Source organism: Oncorhynchus clarkii, chromosome 9, assembly GCF_045791955.1.
Source record: "Oncorhynchus clarkii lewisi isolate Uvic-CL-2024 chromosome 9, UVic_Ocla_1.0, whole genome shotgun sequence".
Classification (NCBI taxonomy): Eukaryota; Metazoa; Chordata; class Actinopteri; order Salmoniformes; family Salmonidae; genus Oncorhynchus; species Oncorhynchus clarkii.
This window is the reverse complement of record NC_092155.1, coordinates 17,807,134-17,828,894: the sequence shown is the minus strand read 5'-3', so window position 1 is coordinate 17,828,894 and position 21,761 is coordinate 17,807,134. Positions and strand designations below refer to the sequence as shown.

At 43.7% G+C, this 21,761-nt stretch overlaps 2 protein-coding genes and 1 pseudogene across 2 annotated transcripts; all 3 read left to right on the top strand.

Moving 5' to 3' along the window:
* Positions 1-44: 44 nt before the first annotated feature.
* LOC139416013 (lipid transferase CIDEB-like) lies at positions 45-6,112 on the top strand. Its single transcript, XM_071164244.1, has 5 exons — positions 45-200; positions 1,160-1,283; positions 1,673-1,831; positions 2,246-2,436; positions 4,910-6,112. Exons 1-5 carry the CDS (start codon positions 175-177, stop codon positions 5,049-5,051), a joined length of 642 nt encoding a protein of 213 aa, XP_071020345.1. The 5' UTR covers positions 45-174; the 3' UTR covers positions 5,052-6,112.
* A 7,328-nt stretch (positions 6,113-13,440) lies between these two features.
* On the top strand, positions 13,441-14,764 carry LOC139417484 (tripartite motif-containing protein 29-like; annotated as a pseudogene).
* A 2,736-nt stretch (positions 14,765-17,500) lies between these two features.
* On the top strand, positions 17,501-19,946 carry LOC139417132 (E3 ubiquitin/ISG15 ligase TRIM25-like). The gene has a single exon (XM_071166379.1). It carries the CDS (start codon positions 17,678-17,680, stop codon positions 18,560-18,562), a length of 885 nt encoding a protein of 294 aa, XP_071022480.1. The 5' UTR covers positions 17,501-17,677; the 3' UTR covers positions 18,563-19,946.
* Positions 19,947-21,761: the final 1,815 nt, after the last annotated feature.

Genomic DNA, 21,761 nt, shown 5'->3' with positions numbered 1-21,761 from the left:
AGAACTTTGCCCTATGTGTCTTGTATCTGATTCATCAGGGCAAAGTCTGTCCTAAAGAATTAGCTGGGTCAGACACATTCAGAATCAGAGTCGACATAGCACCAACGCTACCAAAACAACACAAGGAAAAATAGGAGGTAAAGAAGAGAGAGAAGGAAAGAAAGAGAGTGGGATATGGAGTCAACATCATCATTAATAAAGCAAGTACACTTACTTCCTAATAGCTGTGTCTGGATAATGTTTCCCCCACACATTTTGTGTACATTTTTCAATCAATTGTTCTATATCTGAGTTTTCTGAGTTTTCTAATAATACTCTATCACTGTACTTGTAAAGGTGTACGCTGTTGAGTGCCAAGAGATTTGTCAAGAAGGCACAATGGCAACAAACCACTGGAAAACGTATATCATTGAGGGCTTTAATTGAAGTTGGACTGGCAGTTAGAATAGTAATGGTTTTCTATACTTATTTCAACCCTCTGTTGTCAAACAGACACTGTCTCCACCAGATGAAGCTAGGATTGATCTGTCTTTGTCTTCCAATCAGTCTCAATCTCTTTTTGTATCCCTCTCAGCCCACTTAGCCCACTCAGCCCCTTATTAAAGCACATTATACCTCAGCTAATCTCGGTTAACCCAGAACTCAAATCTTGGCAATTTAGTCAGATCCTGAATGACGTAGTCTGTCCACGAGATACTATACCTCAGCAGCAGTAGTAAATATTACAGAACGCATTAGAAAAACATAGCAACATATCTAGTTAACATCTAAACATAGAGATACAGTTGTATAATCTATAATCTATCTACACTATAATCTTATGGTAGCTTTCCTAGGCCAAATGAAATTATGTGCAGTACAAATGTGTTATCTGTGTATCTATGGACTAGGGAATAGGTAGAAGTTGTCCCAAACCACTGATACAGGGTCAGGTTGTATATCCTCTTCATGGTTCAGGTTAAGATTGGTGTGTGGGGTAAACTGATCCAAGAACAGGGCAACTTCTAGCTTGATTCAGATCTGTTAGCGTGAAAAATGTCAATGACTGTAGGCATTGGTTAGAGAGCATAAACAGAACTCGGACCAGGTTAGGCAAATTCTACCTCAAGCTGGCAGTATTTGGCCTTGTGAACATCTTCTTCCTCCTTTTCCTCCACAGGTCTGTGACGAGGCGGGTGTGGTCGTTGGCCCCGGCCCCCCAGAGACCATTCAGGGTGTGTTCCCATGACAGGGGCACCAGGAAGGGTGTCACAGCAGCTACCCTGGAGGAGCTGAGAGAGAGGGTGAGAGAAAGACAGACATGTTGATTTAAAAAAAAATGAAATAAGCTAAATAAAAAGGGTGGGGGGTATTATGAGTAAGGGGGCGTTTATAACTTTATGGCTGTGGTAATTAGTGACGACACAAGCAAGGCCAGATCTGGGACAATAATAGATGTCATTTAGCAGACACTTTATTCCAAAGCAATTTACAGTCATGCATGCACTTATTTTACCTATGGGTGGTCCCAGGAATCAAACCCACTACCCAGGCGTTAGACGTGCCATGCTCTACCGACTGAGCTACAAAGAACCATGGAGTGAATGCCAAAGGAGAATGTAATTGTGCCTACAAAATACCCACATGGTGTCTGTCTGTCCTCTGAACATGTCTCTCTGTGCTGCTTCCCCAGGTGTGTCAGGCCCTGATGCTGTGCCTGTCCAGTCTGGCTGTGGTGCTAGTGTGTGAGGAGGACGGGACAGTGGTAGACTCTGAAGACTTCCTGATGTATCTGCCCGACAACACTGTCCTCATGGCCCTGGAACCTGGACAGACATGGAAACCTCCTCCGGTGGGTTTGACACTGTCTGTCTCTGTCGTGATCTGGACATTATCATTTGTTTCGTCTGACCTGTGTTAGTGATTGGACAGTATGTGCAGGTATATACACTCATGTCTGCTGCCAAGTGAGATGAGTAGGGCCCTGAGTTTTTCCTCTAGGCCTATCACGTGACCTGAGCCCGTATCCACAAAGCATCTCAGAGTAGTAGTGCTGATCTAGGATCTGTCCATATAATCTTATTCATTCTGATCTGAAAGGCAAAGCTCATCCTGGATCAGCCCTTCTACTCTGAGTCACTATGTGGATATGGGCCCTGATCAGGAAAATATTAAATGCCCAGAGTTTTTCCTGGTTCGGTTACACGGTGACACCGACCATGTCGCTGTCTCTCACCTTGCCCCATATCTTACTCTAACCCCACAGGGTGCAGTGCTCTCCAAAGGCCAGGACCCTAACCAGTCGCGGACAGGAAAAGACATAGCCCGGGTGACCTTTGACCTGTACCGGCAGAACCCCAAGGACGTGTTTGGCTCCCTGAATGTGAAGGGCACCTTCTCAGGCCGGTACTCCGTCAGCGCTGACTTCCAATGTCTGGGGCCCAAAAAAGTCCTCAGGTAAGTGGAGAGGAAGGGGATGGGAGGACGTCTCCAGCCTGCTGAGATGTACAGTGCATTTGGAAAGTATTCAGACCACTTGACTTCGTACACATTTTGTTACCATACAGCCTTATTCTAAACATTTTTGTTTTTTAATCCTCATTAATCTACACACAATACCCCATAACGACAAAACAAAAAACGTTTTTTTGAAATTAGCAAATTGATTAAAAATATAAAACAGAAATACCTTATTTACATAAGTATTCAGACCCTTTGCTATGAGACTCGAAGGTGCATCCTGTTTCCATTGATCATCCTTGAGATGTTTCTACAACTTGATTGGAGCACCTGTGGTAAATTCAATTGATTGGACATGATTTGGAAAGGCTAACACCTGTCTATATGCATGTCAGAGAAAGAACCAAGCCATGAGGTCGAAGGAATTGTCCGTTGAGCTCCGAGACAGGACTGTGTCGAGGCACAGATCTGGGGAAGTGTACTAAAACATTTCTGCAGCATTGAAGGTCCCCAACAACTCAGTGGCCTCCATCATTCTTAAATGGCAGAAGTTTGGAACAACCAAGACTCTTCATAGAGCTGGCCATCTGGCCGAACTGAGCAATCGGGGGAGAAGGGCCTTGGTCAGGGAAGTGACCAAGAACCCGATGGTCACTCTGACAGAGCCCCAGAGTTCCTTTGTGGAGATGGGAGAACCTTCCAGAAGGACAACCATTTCTGCAACACTCCACCAATCAGGCCTTTATGGTAGAGTGGTCAGACGGAAGCCACTCCTCAGTAAAAGGCACATGACATCCCGCTTGGAGTTTGCCAAAAGGCACCTAAAGGACTCTCAGATGAGAAACAAGATTCTCTGGTCTGATGAATCCAAGATTGAACTCTTTGGCCTGAATGCCAAGCATCACATCTGGGGGAAACCTGGCACCATCCCTACAGTGAAGCATGGTGGTGGCAACGTCATGCTGTGGGTATGTTTTTCAGCGGCAGGAACTGGGAGAAAAGATGAACGGAGAAAAGTACAGAGAGGTCCTTGATGAAAATCTGCTCCAGAGTGCTCAAGACCTTAGACTGGGGCAAATGTTCACATTCCAACAGGACAACAACTCTAAGCACACAGCCCAGACAACACAGGAGTGGCTTCGGGACAAGTCTCTGAATATCCTTGAGTGGCCCAGCCAGACTTGAACCCGATCAAACATCTCTGGAAAGACCTGAAAATAGCTGTGCAGCAACACTCCCCATCCAACCTGACAGAGCTTGAGAGGATCTGCAGAGAAGAATGGGAGAAACTCCCCAAATGTAGGTGTGCCAAACTTGTAGCGTCTTACCCAAGAAGACTTGAGGCAAGTGTAGCCTATTGGCAGCGTAGCCTAGTGGTTAGAGTGTTGGACTCATAACCAAAAGGTTGCAAGATCAAATCTCTGAGCTGACAAGGTACAAAATCTGTTGTTCTGCCCCTGAACAAAGCACTGTTCCTAGGCTGTCATTGAAAATATTAATTTGTTCTTAACTGACTTTCCTAGTTAAACAAAGGTAAAATGTAAAAAAAAAAAAATGCTGCCAAAGGTGCTTCAACAAAGTACTGGGTCTGAATACTAAATGTAAATGTGATATTTCAGTTTAATTTAATAAATTAGCTAAAATTAAAATAAAACGGTTAGTGCTTTGTCATTATGGGGTATTGTATGTATTGATGAGGGGGGAAACTATTTAATCCATTTTAGAATAAGGCTGTAATGTAACAAAATGTGAAAAAAGAGAATGGTCTGAATACTTTCCAAATTCACTGTATTTGTAACAATGGTAATTCTCCCCTCTTACTCACACTCTCTCTCTCCTTCTTTCCCCCTCTCTCCTTCTCTCTCTCTCTCCTACTTCCTGTCACTCTCTCTCACTCACCCCCCCCTCTCTTTCTCCCTCTCTCCTTCTCTCTCTCTCTCTCCTACTTCCCGTCACTCTCTCTCACTCACCCCCCCTCTCTCTCCCACTTCCCGACTCTCACTCTCTCTCTCTCTCTCTCTCTTCCCTCTCAATTTTTTATTTAACCTTTATTTGCCTAAGCAAGACAGTTAAGAACAAATTATTATTCACAATGACGGCCTACCCCAATTCAATTTAAAGGCTTTATTGGCATGGGGAACATATGTTTACTTTGCCAAAGCAAGTGAAATAGATAATAATCAAAAGTGAAAAGAACAATAAAAAAATGAACAGTAAACATTGCACTCCCAAAAGTTTCAGAATAATGTATAAAAGGGAAAATAAATAAACATAAATATGTTTGTTCTTCACTGGTTGCCCTTTTCTTGTGGTAACAGGTCACACATCTTGCTGCTGTGAAATTAATGTACATGTTGAAACTTGAAAGCCTATCTTAACCTGATACCTGTTTGAGGTGACGATCTCTCTCTTTCCCACTTCCCGTCTCTCTCTCTCTCTCTCTCTCTCTCTCTCTCTCTCTCTCTCTCAGAGAGGCCCTCCGCATGGCCTCCACCCTCCTCCAGATGGCAGGTCACATGTTGATCACCTCAGCCAATCTGATCAAGCGGATAATCGAGGGAGCAGAGTTCTGGCAGCCTCAGAGGGTGGAGGCCACAGAGTACTGGAACTAAGGCAGGACTGGGACCGACCGCTCTCTAACGACCAAATCAATCCTAACTTGAGTGTATGTTTATGATTGAGTTATGCAAGGTTGTGAGTTGTGATCAAACAGGAGGATAATTACACGTTGTTTAGATTTTTTATAAGGTTAGTTGTAAAATAGGACTTATCTTTCTCTAACAATTCTGAGAATGTACCACGAAGTCCACAAATAGAAGCAATGAATTTTTAAAAACTGAGTATGCATTATTTGTCACTTTCTTTGTAGTTTCTAATCACGGTCTCATCTTGTGTTTAATGAATGCTTTCAGTTGCTACATCCACTCAGTCCACTGTCAGAGACACCCACTTGCAGAACAAGGAGAAACAGTTCTGTTCATTCATAGAAGGGTATGAGGAAACCTGACCAGCACTTGAGGAACCAATACGATTTAACATGAGCCTTTTGTTGCTGTACCTTTAATTAGGCTATATATAAGTTAATTACTTTCTTACTCATGACCACACAAGATCTGCCAAAAGGCAAGGACACAGACTGCATAAGCACAGTATGAGGTCAGATAGTGAATATACTGAGTAACATTACCAACAACATTATCAAATATTAAACTGGTACCAGCCGGTTACTCAACCCTCCACCTTAGAGGCCTATATACATAGACATGGAATCACTGGTCACTTAAATGATGGAACACTGCCAACTTTAATAATGTTTACATACTGCTTTACTCATTTTTACTCATTTCATATGTATTTCATATGTATTCTATTCTAATGTATTTTAATCAATGCCACTCCGATATTGCTCGTCCTAATATTTATATATTTCCTAATTCCATTCTTTTACTTTTAGATGTGTCTATTGTTGTGAATTGTTAGATATTACTGCACTGTTGGAGCTAAGAACACAAGCATTTCGCTACACCCGCCATAACATCTTCTAAATATGTGTATGTGACCAAATAAAGTTTGATTTGATTTGATCAGTTCTGTTTAAACAACGGTTGCATCCCAATAATCTTTCTCCCGAAGTGAGCACTTGTTCACTTACCTTCATGGATTTGAAAGAAAATGACTGGCACTCCAAGTACATCAATCCAATGCTTTACATTTTGTGGGGAGTAGCGAACGCTTCAGGAGGAAGGAGAGATTATTGGAACGCACTCATGGACATATGCTGTCGCTAGTTTCCCCAATTCTTTACACGCTGAACATATCAAACAAGGGACATCAATGCAATGACATAGTTAGAAACTTCCAAGCACAAACCTGTGATAGAGCTTGAAACATAAATTGACATTTGAATTAGGAACCATGTGAACAGGAAGTTAGTAGTGCTAAAATGACAGCAGACTGTAGAACTTCATCATTAACATAATCAACAGCTTGTAACATACAACAGAATGCTGTCTTATTCGTGACAACTCCTAACATGTAGCCTAACAGTCCATTTTCAGCACCCTCCAGGCCTCTCCAGTAAAATTATAGCAGGGGAGTGTCTCAATACTCATGGCTTCCTTTTCCATCGTCACTTCAAACAGGTAAAAGGAAAAGAGACATAGGCTTTAAAGTTTCAACTTACTAGCCCGTGTCATCTCCGTTCCAGTACAATGGCTGTATGGTTCTCACATCGTCTCTCCCTATTAAGATAATATATGACCGAGCCAAGGCCAGCTTGTGTAGATAAGCCTTCTAGCCAGTCTGGCTATAAGTTCATTCATTTCTACCATGGTACAGACAGTCATTGTTCTAATTCTTGATTATATTTACACACATTATATTCAGTACTAGGATTAAAAAGAAAATTCATACATATACAGTAACATAATAGTATTCTGATTAGTACATATACAGTAACATAATAGTATTCTGATTAGTCAGTCCTGATTAAAATGTATACATAATTAGTCATCATTGATAAAAAATTCCCTTAACAGTTCTGTCTCAGGAGCTCCAGCTGGGCCATGGTCTTGTTCTTCGGCCACGGGCCCATTTTGAAAGCTTGTTCCTCTCCGTGGGTTGTTTATGAATGTTGTGATCCCCACCCCTTTCCGCTCCTCCTTCAGTTTGCGGAATTCTTGCCTTTCTCTTTGCATCGCTTAACTCCAGATCTGGTCTTGTGTTTTCTTCTTCATCTTTTTCTTCTTCTTCTTCTGTACTTCAGGTGGTTCTATCTCTACTTCCTTCCCCTCCAAGCTTGACTTAATCTGGTGGGTGGTGTTAGCAGGGTTGTCATGGTTACCATTGCAGCTGCAGTTTATGATCTCGACATCATCTGCCTGAGAAACCATTGTCTTCTTCGGTGGTGGTCTGTCCATGCTGTCACGTTGTGGTGGCAGTGGTTGTGTCAGATGCTGAATGAGCTGTCTGTGACGACAGGAGACCATTGGGCTGTGACCCAGTGGAAAGCGCGAGCGAAAAGCATTGGTTACAGAACCACTTGCGGATGTACTTCATGTGGAGCCTGGTGAGGGCCTGCAGACGATGGGGCTCCTCCTTCAAAGGCTTTTTGTTACGATCGAAGCTCCGCCACAGCAGAGACCTGATAGAGCATGTGGGGTTTGACGTTGTTTTCATGGGCTTTGTTTCGGTTTTCTAGGTTTTACCTTTTGGCTGTAGGGGGCGCCACTGAGTGCGGATGAAGTGGAGGGCTTTGGGGCCCTGCAAGAAAAGAGACGAGTGAATGTTCCCTCCTGTTACTCCCGTCATCCTCCTTACTGAGGCGAGGCACCTCCAATACCTTCTCCTCTTTCTCCTTTTTGTCTTCCTCCTTCTCCTGCATCTGGTTTGGTCTGCAAATCTTTCTGCGTGCCTCGCAGATCTCCTCTGTATCCCAGCTGATCCCGTAGCACAGCCGCTGGACCATGAACCTCACCCTGACCTAAGATAAAGACAAGAAAATATTCTATTGGTTGTTTTCACCAAAATGTGCATTGTGTTATTAAAACTTGTCAATGAAACTAATTACAGGACAGCACATACAAAAACACACAGAATATATAGAGGAGTGGTTGCCCTGATACATGACTGCTGACCCCTAATGGCTGCTGTAAAAAGCTGCTAATGGAAAGTTGCTGAGCAAGGACAACGCATTGGTAGTTTTCCCACTCTATCTCGAAGTCAACTCGGAGTGAATGCCCTACTCGCTTCCTACAGCAGGCCCTGAGGGAGGGAAGGGATCTGGGCCAGGGAGGGAGTCTGGGCATGGTGGTGTTGGCATATGGACGGCAGGTAGCCTAGTGGTTAGAGCGTTGGACGAGTAACCAAAAGGTTGCAAGATCGAATCCCTGAGCTGCCAAGGTAAAAATCTGTCGTTCTGCCCCTGAACAAGGCAGGGGCAGAACTGTCCCTAGGCTGTCATTGAAAATAAGAACTTGTTCTTAACTGACTTGCCAAGTTAAATTATAAATCAATTGGGGTGGCTGATCTGTATGTTAGGAGAGCTAACTCAGTCTTCTTTTGGTCATCACCGAACTCCTACTATGATGAATATAGAATGTAATATAGGCTACTGCAATAAACAATGAAGGTGTTATTAGGGGTTCAGGAGTGAAGCTGGTGAAACCCTGTTGTATTTGTTCTGGTTCATTATTATTATTATACCGGTTCTGCCAATTTACTGAAATAATTCAAATTCCTGTGAGATAATAAGGCCTGGAGGGACCCAAATGTGCATGATGGTAAATGTAACCTTTATTTAACTAGGCAAGTCACTTAAAACACTACTCCTCTGGAACCCAATGACCAAACTTAACAAGTGGCATCTACAGACCAAGGTCTCTCAGCGCTATCTTTTCCAGGCTTGTACCAAAAACAACATTGACCTAAAACATTCACGTGGTCTCGCACACAAATCCCTATAAATCAGTTAAAATCAAATCAAATTGTATTTGTCACATGAGCCGAATACAACCTTACAGTGAAATGCTCACTTACAAGCCCCTAACCATCAATGCAGTTTAAAAAAATATGAATAAGAATAAGAAATAAAAGTAACAAGTAATTAAAGAGCAGCAGTAAATAACAATAGAGAGACTATATGCAGGGGGTACCGGCACAGAGTCAATGTGTGGGGGGGGCACCAGTTAATCAAGGTAATTGAAGTAATATGTACATGTAGCTAGAGTTATTAAAGTGACTATGCACAGATAATAACAGAGAGTAGCAGCGGTATAAAAGGGGGGGAGGGGGGGGGTGGCGGCAATGCAAATACTCTGGGTAGCCATTTGATTAGATGTTCATTAGTCTTATGGCTTGGGAGTAAAAGCTGTTCAGAAGCCTCTTGGAGCTCGACTTGACGCTCCAGTACAACTTGCTGTGTGGTAGCAGAGAGAACAGTCTATGACTAGGGTGGCTGGAGTCGTTGACCATTTTTAGGGCCTTCCTCTGATACCGCCTGGTATAGAGGTCCTGGATGGCAGGAAGCTTGGCCCCAGTGATGTACTGGTGCAGCTGTATAATTATCCTTTTGAGGATCTGAAGACCCATGCTAAATCTTTTCAGTCTCCTAAGGGGATATGGGTTTTGTCGTGCCCACTTCACGACTGTCTCGGTGTGCTTGGAACATGTTATATTGTTGGTGATGTGGACACCAAGGAACTTGAAGCTCTCAACCTGCTCCACTACAGCCCCATCGATGAGAATGTGGGCGAGCTCGGTCCTTCTTTTCCTGTAGTCCACAGTCATCTCATTTGTCTTGATCACGTTGAGGGAGAGGCTGTTGTCCTGGCACCACATGGCCAAGTCTCTGATCTCCTCCCTATAGGCTGTCTGTGATCAGGCCTACCACTGTTATGTCATCATCAAACTTAATGATGGTGTAGGAGTTGTGTAGGAGTTGTGCCTGGCCGTGCAGTCATGAGTGAACAGGGAGCAAAGGAAGGGACTGAGCACACACCCCTGAGGGGCCCCTGTGTTGAGGATCAGCATGGCGGATGTGTTGTTACCTACCCTTACCACCTGGGGGCGGCCAGTCAGGAAGTCCAGGACCCAGTTTCAGAGGGAGGTGTTTAGTCCCAGGGTTCTTAGCTTATTGATGAGCTTTGAGGTCACTATGGTGTTGAACGCTGAGCTGTAGTCAATGAATAGCATTTTCACATGGGTGTTCCTTTTGTCCAGGTGTGAAAGGGCAGTGTGGAGCACAATAGAGATTGCGCTCCACACTGGAGATTGCGCTCCTCACGTCATCTGTGGATCTTTTAGGGCGGTATGCAAATTGGAGTGGGTCTAGGATTTCTTGGATAATGGTGTTGATGTGAGCCATGACCAGCCTTTCAAAGCACTTCATGGCTTCAGACGTGAGTGCTATGGGTCGGTAGTCATTTAGGCAGGTTACCTTCGTGTTCTTGGGTACATGGACTATGGTGGTCTGCTTATAACATGTTGGTATTACAGACTCGGACAGGGAGAGATTGAAAATGTCAGTGAAGAAACTTTCCAGTTGGTCAGCACATGCTCACAGTACACGTCCTGGTAATCCGTCTGGCCCTGGGGCCTTGTGAATGTTGACCTGTTTAAAGATCTTATTCACATCGGCCACAGAGAGCGTGATCACACCATCTTCCAGAACAGCTGGCATGCATGTTTAACTGCATATTGCATGATCCATTTTATTTTAAGATCTGATATTTACCAAGTGTGGTAAACAGTACAGAAGTAATTAGTCCTAGGTCAATGTGTCACATTTTTCCTGGTGGTGGCACAGTGGCCCCTTAGCTGAACCCCAGCATTGCTGTTTGCAGCTATACTTCCATGTTTGTTTCCAGTGCTTGACTGGGAAGGAAATAGGTGCTGGTACTCATTTTGGGTGCCTGTACTGTTTATATTTAGGTGCAAGAACTCCACAATACTTTTAGCCAATATTTTATAAGACGTGCAGGATCTTATGCAGTAGAAAATAAGAGTTGATGGTACAGAGTATCAGTGAGCTCCTGCCCAAGTCAGGCACTGTTGCAAAAGTGCATTGGGAGGGTATAGGCCCACCCACTTGGGAGCCAGGCCCAGGCGATCAGAATGCATTTTCCCCCACAAAACAGCTTTATTACAGACAGAAATACTTATGTTTCATCAGCTCTCCGGGTGGCTGGTCTCAGAAGATCCCATGGGTAAAGATGTCGGATGTGGAGGTCCTGGGCTGGCGTGGTTACACGTGGTCTGCGGTTGTGAGGCTAGTTGGACATACTTCTAAATTCCCTAAAACGATGTTGGAGGCTGCTTCGTACAGTGGCAAGAAAAGGTATGTGAACCCTTGGAATTATTAACTGGTGTACCCTCCTTTGGCAGCAATAACCTCAACCAAACATTTTCTGTAGTTGCGGATCAGACCTGCACAACGGTCAGGAGGAATTTTGGACAATTCATCTTTACAAAACTTTTTCAGTTCAGCAATATTCTTGGGATGTCTGGTGTGAACCGCACTCTTGAGGTCATGCCACAGCATCTCAATCGGGTTGAGGTGAGGACTCTATTATAGTGAGGACTCTATTTTAGTGAGGCCGTTCTGTTGTTGATTTACTTCTGTGTTTTGGGTCCTTGTCCTTTTGCATCACACAACTTCTGTTGAGCTTCAATTGGCAGAAAGATAGCCTTACATTCTCCTGCAAAATGTCTTGATAAACGTGGGAATTCATATTTCATTGATGATAGCAAGCTGTCCAGGCCCTGAGGCAGCAAATCAGCCCCAAACCATGATGCTCCCTCCACCATACTTTATAGTTGGGAAGAGGTTTTGATGTTGATGTGCTGTGCCTTTTTTTATCTTCACACATAGTGTTGTGTGTTCCTTCCAAACAACTCAACTGTAGTTTCATCTGTCCACAGAATATTTTGCCAGTAGCGCTGTGAAACATCCAGGTGCTCTTTTGCGAACTTCAGACGTGCAGCAATGTTTTTTTTTGGACAGCAGTGGCTTCTTCCGTGGTGTCCTCCCACGAACACCATTTTGTTTAGTGTTTTACGTATCGTAAACCCGTCAACAGAGATGTTAGCATGTTCCAGAGAATTCCGTAAGTCTTTAGCTGACACTCTAGGATTCTTCTTAACCTCATTGAGCATTCTGCGCTGTGCTCTTGCAGTCATCTTTGCAGGACGGCCACTCCTAGGGAGAGTAGCAACAGTGCTGAACTTTCTCCATTTATAGACCATTTGTCTTACCATGGACTGATGTACATCAAGACTGTTAGAGATACTTTTGTAACCCTTTCCAGCTTTATGCAAGTCAACAATTGGTAATCCTAGGTCTTTTGAGATCTATTTTGTTTGAGACATGGTTCCCATCAGGAAAGACTTCTTGTGAATAGCAAACTCAATTTTTGTGAGTGTTTTTTATAGAGCAGGCCAGTTCTAACTGACATCTCTAATCTTGTCTCATTGATTGGACTCCAGGTTAGCTGACCCCTGACTCCAATTAGCTTTTGGAGAAGTCTTGGAGTTCACATAATTTTTCCAACCTACATCGTGAATGATTAAATTATGTGTTCAATTTAGACAAGAAAAATGCAATAATTTGTGTGTTATTAGTTTAAGCACACCGTGTTTGTCTGTTGTTGTGATTTAGATGAAGATCAGATCAAGTTATATGAACAATTTATGCAGAAATACAGGAAATTCCAAAGAGTTCACATACTTTTTCTTGCCACTGTAGGTGGTTTGAAATGTGGCTTGAAATATCCCATTCCATGTGCTTTTTGGCTGTTCAGACTGAAGGGAAAAGAACAGATTCTAATTGGATATGCAAAAGGTCTGTATTTGAGTCGCTTCAAACTGTGTCTGACTCCCCTGTTGATTTCAATCAGTAGTTGCGCACAAGCCGACTGCATTAGCCTAACTACTCGAACACACCCATTCCCAGTCACCAGTCATGACCAAATGTACATAGCAAGGCAGATTTTTGAGCGACACGACCAAATGTACATAGAAATGTTAAGTATAGACCTCCCATACTCATTGACAGTAAGTCTAAGAAGCGATAGATCCGTTCTATGTACCCTATATCTAAATTTTCCCTTAAATTGTGTTTTTTTTCATCTTGTTACTTTCGGTTTTGTACAACGGCATCTGACAGCTGAAAATACAATACTTTATTGAAAGGATATTTCACAATGCTTTATATCGTACAATGATTAGCTTGTTTTGTTACATGAACTGAAATCAGGAGAATCATTATAATTTTAGCAACCAGGAACTTTTGGTGGACTGACGCATATCTTGCACGAGGTGGCCTCAAACGTAGATCAGACCAAAGCAAACGAATCAACAGGTAAAAAGTTGAGATTAGAAGCATTATAGGGGCTACGAGGCTAGAGGTATTTTAGCATGCGAAGGTCAAGGACAACGCAAAGCACCCGATTCCCACCACCATTTGCTGTGGCAGCTTCAACTGATCTAGGGCTCACAGAAGACATGTCTGAGGGGTGCCAGGCTCTGCCGCTGCCGGACAGCCAGGCCATTGTTTGTGACTTATGTACAGAAGACAGGAAGCCAGCACGGAAGACTTGCATCAAATGTGAAATGTCCATGTGTGTCCAGCACTTGGAGCCACACCTTTCAGTCCCATTTCTGCTGCAGACACATACCCTGACTGAACCCATAGCACCGGGGGCTGGCGGAGTTGGGTTGGCCACCAAATGCCCCCACCACGGTAAGATTCTCGAGTACTACTGCTTGGACGACCTAACCAGTGTGTGCATGTCCTGCGCCATCGAGGACCAGCATCGCATCCACAACATGAAGACCCTGCCTAAGGCACACAAAGAGCTGAGAGAAAAGTTGAAGGAGAAGCAAAAAGGCTTTGGCCAAGAGAGAGAACCAAAGCCTGAAACTAAGGAGGTGGGACAAGGAGCAGAGGGAGAGGTTGGCTAGCTCCAGTATCCGGCTCATTGAGGGAGTATCCGCCCTGCGCGACATCACCCTGAAGAGGAAGAGTGTCCAGAGTTCCGTCTCAGCTCGTGTAAAATCCATCACAACCTCTAAGAGGACCATGCAGGCTGCCCTGTCCGAGGGGGACTCCTTCCGCTTCCTCCAGGGTTATGCAGGGGTGCACCAGGCTGTGGAGAAGGCCCGTGCCGTGGGTCTGAGGAAGGGACTGGAGCCCGGGGCCGACCGGGACAAGCTGGTCCAGGAGCTACAGCAGAGCGGAGGAAACCTCCTGGAGCAGACGACACAGCTGTGGAGTTCTCTGCTGGCTCTGGTCGACCCCGAGAACCACCAGGAGAAACAGGGTTCCCCAGGGTGCCCTCCCACCACCACATTGACCTTTGACCCCAAGAGCTTGGGAAGGGGCATGTCTCTGTCCCAGGACCACAGGAAAGTGTTCTACACCCCCCTTGCCAAACTCACCACCCATACTCTTCTGTGCCAGGATAGCTGCTCTGATGCAAACCCTAGGTGGGTGGTCAAATTCTCTGAGGACTGTGATTGGACCGTTGGCGTATGTGACAAGGAGGCTGCTGGGAATTTCAATAATGGCCATGTCTATGCTCTGCGCTGGCAGAAGGACCAACTGAGCTCTGTTTGCACTCAGTACTATGACAGTATTAGGCGTAGTGACGGGATGACCTATACAGATAAACCTCCACAGACACACGTCGATTCTCAGTTTATCTATCTTCCTGGTCAAAATGAAGCTCTACCTGAAACAATATCCCATCCCATAGAATTAGAAGTGTTCTGGGACAAAACCTCCCCACCATCTCTGTCCTTCTACAGCAGGGGCAGATATCATTAGAGGACGGAACTGCACAGAATGGAGATGGAGCATCATCAGGGTGACCTAACTCCCTTTGTCACCCTGGGAACAGGAAGTAGCCCAGTCAGTGCCAGACAGTATAGAGAGTACAGTCAACCAGAGCAGCAGTGGAGGTGCCCATGTGGAGAGGTCCATCAGATTCAGCAGCAGTCTTCCTACCACCAGCATGGGTCTTACCAGGCTTCTGAGTGCAAGTGTGAGAGGGTTATCGGTATGCCGAATATAGAGGTGTTTTGTCAGCTTGTGTAATGTAGGCTATGTCTTAAGTGTATTGAGTTCAGTTTGGATCTCCACTAGTGTGTTGTTGTTGTTGGTACAGTAGGATTCTTATGTGTGTTGGACTCACTGGTTGGATTTGAGTTTACATGCAAGGCAGGACTTTGTCTCCCCCTGTAACTCAAGTCAGCCACCTATCACAACGTTGTCCCAATGTTCCAAGAACTTTCACTTTTTCATGTCCCTTAATCACATTTTTCTGACCTCATTATTGTACAATAAATAATGTAAATAGTCAATTGACTTAATGTAAATGCTGATGTTTCTGTTCAGATATTTTCAACTGGGTCATTTACAAACATGTCTGAGAAGTACATTCTGATTTTCTTAACAGTTTGACATTTTAACAAACTGTAAAATTAATATCTGTGCTGTATGTTGTATATATGGGTGGGTCTTTAATGGGCATGTTTAGATTTAATGCTAAAAGGAAAAATAAACAATGAACTCTAGAATACAAATCATACAGATTTCTCTTTATTGGTTAGAACTGACAAGACTGTAACAACAAAACAGAACCGTTACAAAATGCATAACACGTTTTACTAAAAGCAAAATATATAAAATGGAATTATCCTCCAAAACACTATGAAGTAAAGTAAATATTCCACCCTAGTGAAAACTAGTCAGTTACACACCTTAACATAATAATGCAGAGACAACATTCTCGCAAGGTAACTCTATACAGAGGGATACTGACATGTTGCAAGTTAGGAAGGTGGACTTCGTAGCGTTTGTTGCGTTGGTTGTCTGCTGCGCAGCTCAAGCGAGAAAGTTGTAGAGGATGGGCAGGCATCGTTGTGATCGCGGCTGAATGTGTTTAGGGACCCAGGATTTTTGCGGCGGGGTTATTGCAGGGAGTCCTGTCGCCTGTCAGTGGGTGCCCCGTCCTCTTTGGCCCCTGAGCCTGTGTCGGGATGTGATTTGAACTGTGACTGAAGGAGTGGGATGATTTTTGATTTATTTATTTGTTGTTGATTGATTTATTTGTTATTTGTCTTTTTTTTTCTCTCAAAGTTGACGGGATGCCACGTGTCCTACTTATTTCAGTACACTCGTAACAACTTTATAATTACGAAACGTGTATTCGATCAAATTAACCTCACGTAGTGTCAATGATTAGTTATAGGAGAGACAAGACCAAGATGAGACTCTGGACAAGGCGGATACGGTATATTTGAGGCACTTTAATCTAGCATGGTAATATCTGGCAAACGTGCAGCACGGCTCTTATCGTCCACTCTTAGGGAGGTTTCGGAAAAAGAGGGCGTAACACATATTTGGGCAGTACATTTATACATTGAAATGACGTAGGTAGATTCTAGTAGTCCTGGCTCCTGGTTGGTTGTTCGTAGGTGATAGACAGTCCTCTCCAGCCTGTTGTCTGTATCCCATTGGTTCTTGACAGAGTTCTTTGTCTTTGTAGCCCATCCCAAAGGGTTTGGAGCAGTGTATATTCATGGGTTATCAGTGTGTTTAACAACAGTCCGTGAATGCGTCATTACATGTTTTAATATGTTATTACAACAGTAGCAAATAAGCCATACATTTTTTAGTTGATCAAATTCGAAACTCTCATTTACCTCCATATAAATATTTACTTTAAAAACAAATTTCTTGGTAGGCGAAACAACAAAAAGACCCCAACTGCTGGAGGGAGAAAGATTTTCCGTTGAGTTGGGCCTCTCTCTTCCTCTCTGGCAATTTGGGCTGCCCGACCAAATTCCTAAATGAATAGTGAATTATAGATCTGTCATTCTCGTTCAAAAGAAGCCAGAGAAGTGGAAGACCGATCTATGTGCGCAATAACTATGCTTCTTCCCGTTCTCGTATTTTTACTTTCGTTTTTGTACACGAGCTTCAAACATTAGAAAATACGATATTTTTGCTTATACATTTTTTTTATTTATCTTAAAAAAAAAAAAAAGATTGTACAATGCTTATCTACACTATTCATTGTTTGTTGTCACTTAAACTGAAATTAGAATATTATCAACCAGGAAATGGTGGAGAAATTTCACCATTAAAGGGGAATCAGCAGTTGCTACATTAATTTTTGGACATAAATTAATGCTATGTATGTACCATTTATTATTGAAGAATATAACTTATAAATGCCTCATGAGCTTAATTCAACTGACCAACCTCATTAGAATGCAAAATATCAGAACCCAAATCAGAACCCAAAATAAGCTTTTTTATTCCAATGTTTGTAAATAGATCGAATAATTATAAACAAACCCTGTATAGCCTCAAAACATGATTTAAACTGTAATATGTCAATTGATGGCCATCCATAGCCCTGTCTATGAATTTGAGTGATTACATTTCTGTACCCAACTCGTATTTACGACTTCACAATTGGTAATTACCACCTTCCCACCTGGTTGTGAATGCAGCAATATTGCATGAGATGAATCTAGGAGTGGCCTCAAACGCAGAACATATCAGAGACAGAAAGCAAGCAAAAGCAAACAGACCGACAAGTAAAACGCTTAAAACGCTCAGTAAGATTGAGAGAGGTTACTAAGAGGTATTTTTAACATTCGAAAGACCCGATTCCCACCACCATTCGTTGAGATAGCTTCAACTGCACCAGGGATCCCAGAAGTGAAAATGATTGAGGTGTACCAGGTTCTGCCGGAGATCCAGGCTGTTGTTTGTGACATGTGTGTGGATGAAAAAAAGCCAGCATTGAAGACTTGCATCAAATGTGAGATGTCCATGTGTGCCCAGCACTTGGAACCACACCTGACAGTGCCATTGCTGCTGCAGACACATACCCTGACTGAACCCATAGCACCGGGGGCTGGGGGAGTTGGGGCAGCCACCAAATGCCCCCAACATGGTAAGATTCTTGAGTACTACTGCTTGGACGACCTAACCAGTGTGTGCATGTCCTGCGCCATCGAGGACCAGCACCGTGTCCACAACATGAAAACCCTGCCTAAGGCACACAAAGAGCTGGGAGAGAAGCTGAAGGAAGAGCAGAAGAAGTTGGCCCAGAGAGAGAGACAGATTCAGGATCTAGAGAGGTGGGATAAGGAGCAGAGGGAGAGGTTGTCTAGCTCCAGTGTCCGGCTCATCGAGGGAGTGTCCGTCCTGTGCGACAGCGCCCTAACCAGCGTCAAGACCTCCGTCTCAGCTCGCATAGTGTCCATCAATACCTCCAAGAAGACCATGCAGGCTGCCCTGTCTGATGGGGACTCCTTCCGCTTCCTCCAGGGTTATGCAGGGGTGCACCAGGCTGTGGAGAATGCCCGTGCTGTGGATCTGAGGAAGGGGCTGGAGCCTGGGGCCAACCAGGACAGGCTGGTCCAGGAGCTACAGCAGAGTGGAGGAAAGCTCGTGGAGCAGATGACACAGCTTTGGAGTTCTCTGCTGGCTCTGGTCGACCCCGAGAACCACCAGAAAGCACAGGGTTCCACCACAATGACCTTTGACCCCAAGAGCTTGGGAAGGGGAATGTCTCTTTCCCAGGACCACAGGAAAGTGTTCTAAACCCCGCTTGCCAAACTCACCACCCATACTCTTCTGTGCCAGGATAGCGGCTCTGATGCCAATCCTAGGTGGGTGGTCAAACTATCTGAGGACTGTGATTGGACCATTGGCTTATGTGTCAACGTTTCTTCTTCTGGGAATGCCAACGTGTTTGCTCTGCGCTGGCAGAAGGGCCAACTGAGTTCACAGGCAGACTTAAAGTCTCAGTTACTCTATCTTCCTGGGAAAACTGCAGCTCAACCTGAAACAATACCCCGTCCCATAGAATTAGAAGTGTTCTGGGACAAAACCTCCAACCCACCATCCCTGTCCTTCTACAGCAGGGGCAGATATCACCAGAGGACGAAACTGCACAGAATGGAGATCGAGCATCATCAGGGTGACCTAACTCCCTTCGTCAGCCTGGGAACAGGAAGTAGCCCAGCCAAAGCCAGACAATCTAGTGCCCGATTCCTTGGAGGTTTCAGTCAGTTAAATGACTTTGGAGGGTACGGTCTCTATGGAGCGAACATTCAGCCAGAGCAGCAGTGGGGGTGCCCATGTGGAGTGGTCCACGAACATCCCAAGATTCAGCAGCGGCAGTCTTTCTACCACCTGCATGTGTCTCAACAGGGTCCCATGTGCACATGTGGGAAGGTTATCGGTACGCCGTATATGGGGGTGTTCTGTGAACTGGTGTAATGTCTACACTCTTAGAAAAAAAGTTGATATTCAAAACCTTAAAAGGTTCTTTGTCTGAAGAACCTTTGAAGAACCAGTTTTGGTTGCAGGTAGAACTCTTTGGGGCTCCATGTAGAAGTTTGGATCCTGGCTAGTGTTAAAAAATAATTGTGGGAAACTTTTTGTTGTTTTTTTCCAGTGAGGGGCTCAGATTACAGACAGGTGTGTAAACAGAAAGACATTCAAAAAATACATAATAAAGAATTGAAAGACAGTAGAACATAAGAACAAGATTACTAGCCAAAACACCAAACTAAAACAAATGCTTAATTAGTTCAAATTAATTCATTCATTAAGGAGTCTGTAATTCTTCTGTAAATTATTTTCTTATAGCTTACAACATTTTTATACATTGTCAATTATGAAATGACATGAGATAGTACACAACAGAGTATGGTTGATATATTATTGTACAATAAATCATGTAAATAGTCAGTTGATTTAATGTTAATGCTGATGTTTCTGTTCAGATATTTTCAACTGGGTAATTAACAGGTCAAACAGGTCTAATTACATCCTGAATTTCTTAACAGTTTGACATTTTAACAAACAGTACAATTAATATCTGTACTGTATTTTGTATAAATGGGTGGATCTTTAATTTTCATGTTGAGATTTAATGTTAAAATTATGAAAAATAAACAATGAACTCTAAAGCACAAATCATATGGAATGCTCTTTATTGGTCAGAAGTGAGAAGACTGAAGAAAAGTGCCATAAAACCTGCATAACACGTTTGACTAAAACCAGATACATATCAAATGGAATTATCTTCCAAAACACAGTGAAGTTAAGTAAATATACCGCCATATGGAAAACTAGTCAGTTACAAGTACAGAATAATGCATAGACCGAAACAACATTCTCGCAAAGTAATTGAATACACAGTTGTGTTGGAAATTCAACACCAGGGACACCTGAAGTCAATATGAAATGAATCACTCTTTTTTTTATCAGTTAACTGGAGAAGTTACAACAAACACATACAAACTACAAGTCTGCCACAAGTTCCTCCAGGGTGGTCCCTTCAGTTCTCTTATTTTCTGCTACACAAAAAAAGCTACGTAGGCATGGTTCATAGGGTTGGTTCCTGCAGGTGACTGGCTGTTATTGCGCAGGCTCAGTTTCCTAAGAAACTGAACATGTCTCCTATCTTAACTTCCAGAACATATTCTGGGCATTTGGTCTGAGGAGGTGGTCATAGTCATCTGCACGAACCAAGATAGAGTGAGAGGACAGTCATAATGTACAATTCAAGGCTATCTCTTCTGACCATAAAATGTTCCCTTACACAGTCAAGTACACTAATGTGAAATGCTGATTGCATGGACATTTTATATAGTCTCTGACTACATAAAATATTGAGAAAAGTGTGAAGTCAAGGTAACACTCAAAGCTGTCCTGTCTCCCTCACCTCTTTTGCCTATTTTAAGAACATACTTTGAACACATTCTGTATTCCACCAACAGTTTCCTGCCCCTCTGACCTTTTCATACAATTGGTTTTGAGAAGTAGAGCAGACTGGAGGAACCAAGGACTGCAACTGACATTCTCCCACAGTGTGTCATTTGATTGACAGGGGTACTAGTGGCAAATCATTAAAGGCAATATATAATTATTAAGGGTGAGTTTGAAAAGGATTAATTTAAATAACCAGAAATATTTTAACATAAAAATCTTCAATATTGCTCATTATAATGAATATTTTGATCTGTTGAATCTATCTAAAATAATACAAATTGATGGTTTTAATTCGGGATCAGCTTGACCTGTAGCACCCTCCAGACATTTCCAGTAACATTATAGCAGGGGAGTGTCTCAATACTCAAGGCTTCTATTTCCATCATCACCGCAAACAGATAAAAGGTTAAGATAGGCTTTCAAGTTTCAACATGTCTTTTCACCTGTTAGGTCATGCCAGATCAGTGCTCGCAAAGGAGAGAACAAAACAAGGAGAGGAAGAATCTTTACACTTTTGAGATGTACCCCAAGTCAGCCCCAGGGGTCACTTCTGCCTCACGACATTCACAAGTTTCCACCCCTCTGCTCCCTCCTCCATACCAGCCACCCCATCAGCACCACGAGTCACGGAACACAACATCAGCATGGTGGACTCTGATGGATCTGTCTCCAGTCATCAACTGGTCCCTCTCCCGGAGCCTCTGCTTCTCCCTGATCTGTGCCAGGACTTTCAGGCCCTCCTCCCCACTCATCCAATGCTCCATGTCCTGCCTGAGGTGGAAACGGGTGTCTCATGCAGTCCCTATTGGTGGGCCACTGGCAGGTCAAGAAGAAGTGTCTCAGGAGCTCCAGCTGGGCCATGGTCTTGTTCTTCGGCCGCGGGCCCATTTTCAAGTGGGTGGGCCTGGGAGGGTATTGGCCTGGGAGGGTATTGGCCTGGGAGGGTATTGGCCCACCCCAGTTTTTCCCCACAAAAGAGCTTTATTACAGACAGAAATACTCCTCAGTTTCATCAGCT

Excerpts from the sequence above, each read along its gene's own strand:
- LOC139416013 (XM_071164244.1), top strand. The coding sequence starts at position 175 with ATGGAGTCAACATCATCATTAATAAA. Across the intron at positions 1,284-1,672 it reads TGGAGGAGCTGAGAGAGAGG|GTGTGTCAGGCCCTGATGCT; the intron begins GTGAGAGAAAGA and ends CTGCTTCCCCAG. Across the intron at positions 2,437-4,909 it reads GGGCCCAAAAAAGTCCTCAG|AGAGGCCCTCCGCATGGCCT; the intron begins GTAAGTGGAGAG and ends TCTCTCTCTCAG.
- LOC139417132 (XM_071166379.1), top strand. The coding sequence starts at position 17,678 with ATGATTGAGGTGTACCAGGTTCTGCCGGAGATCCAGGCTGTTGTTTGT.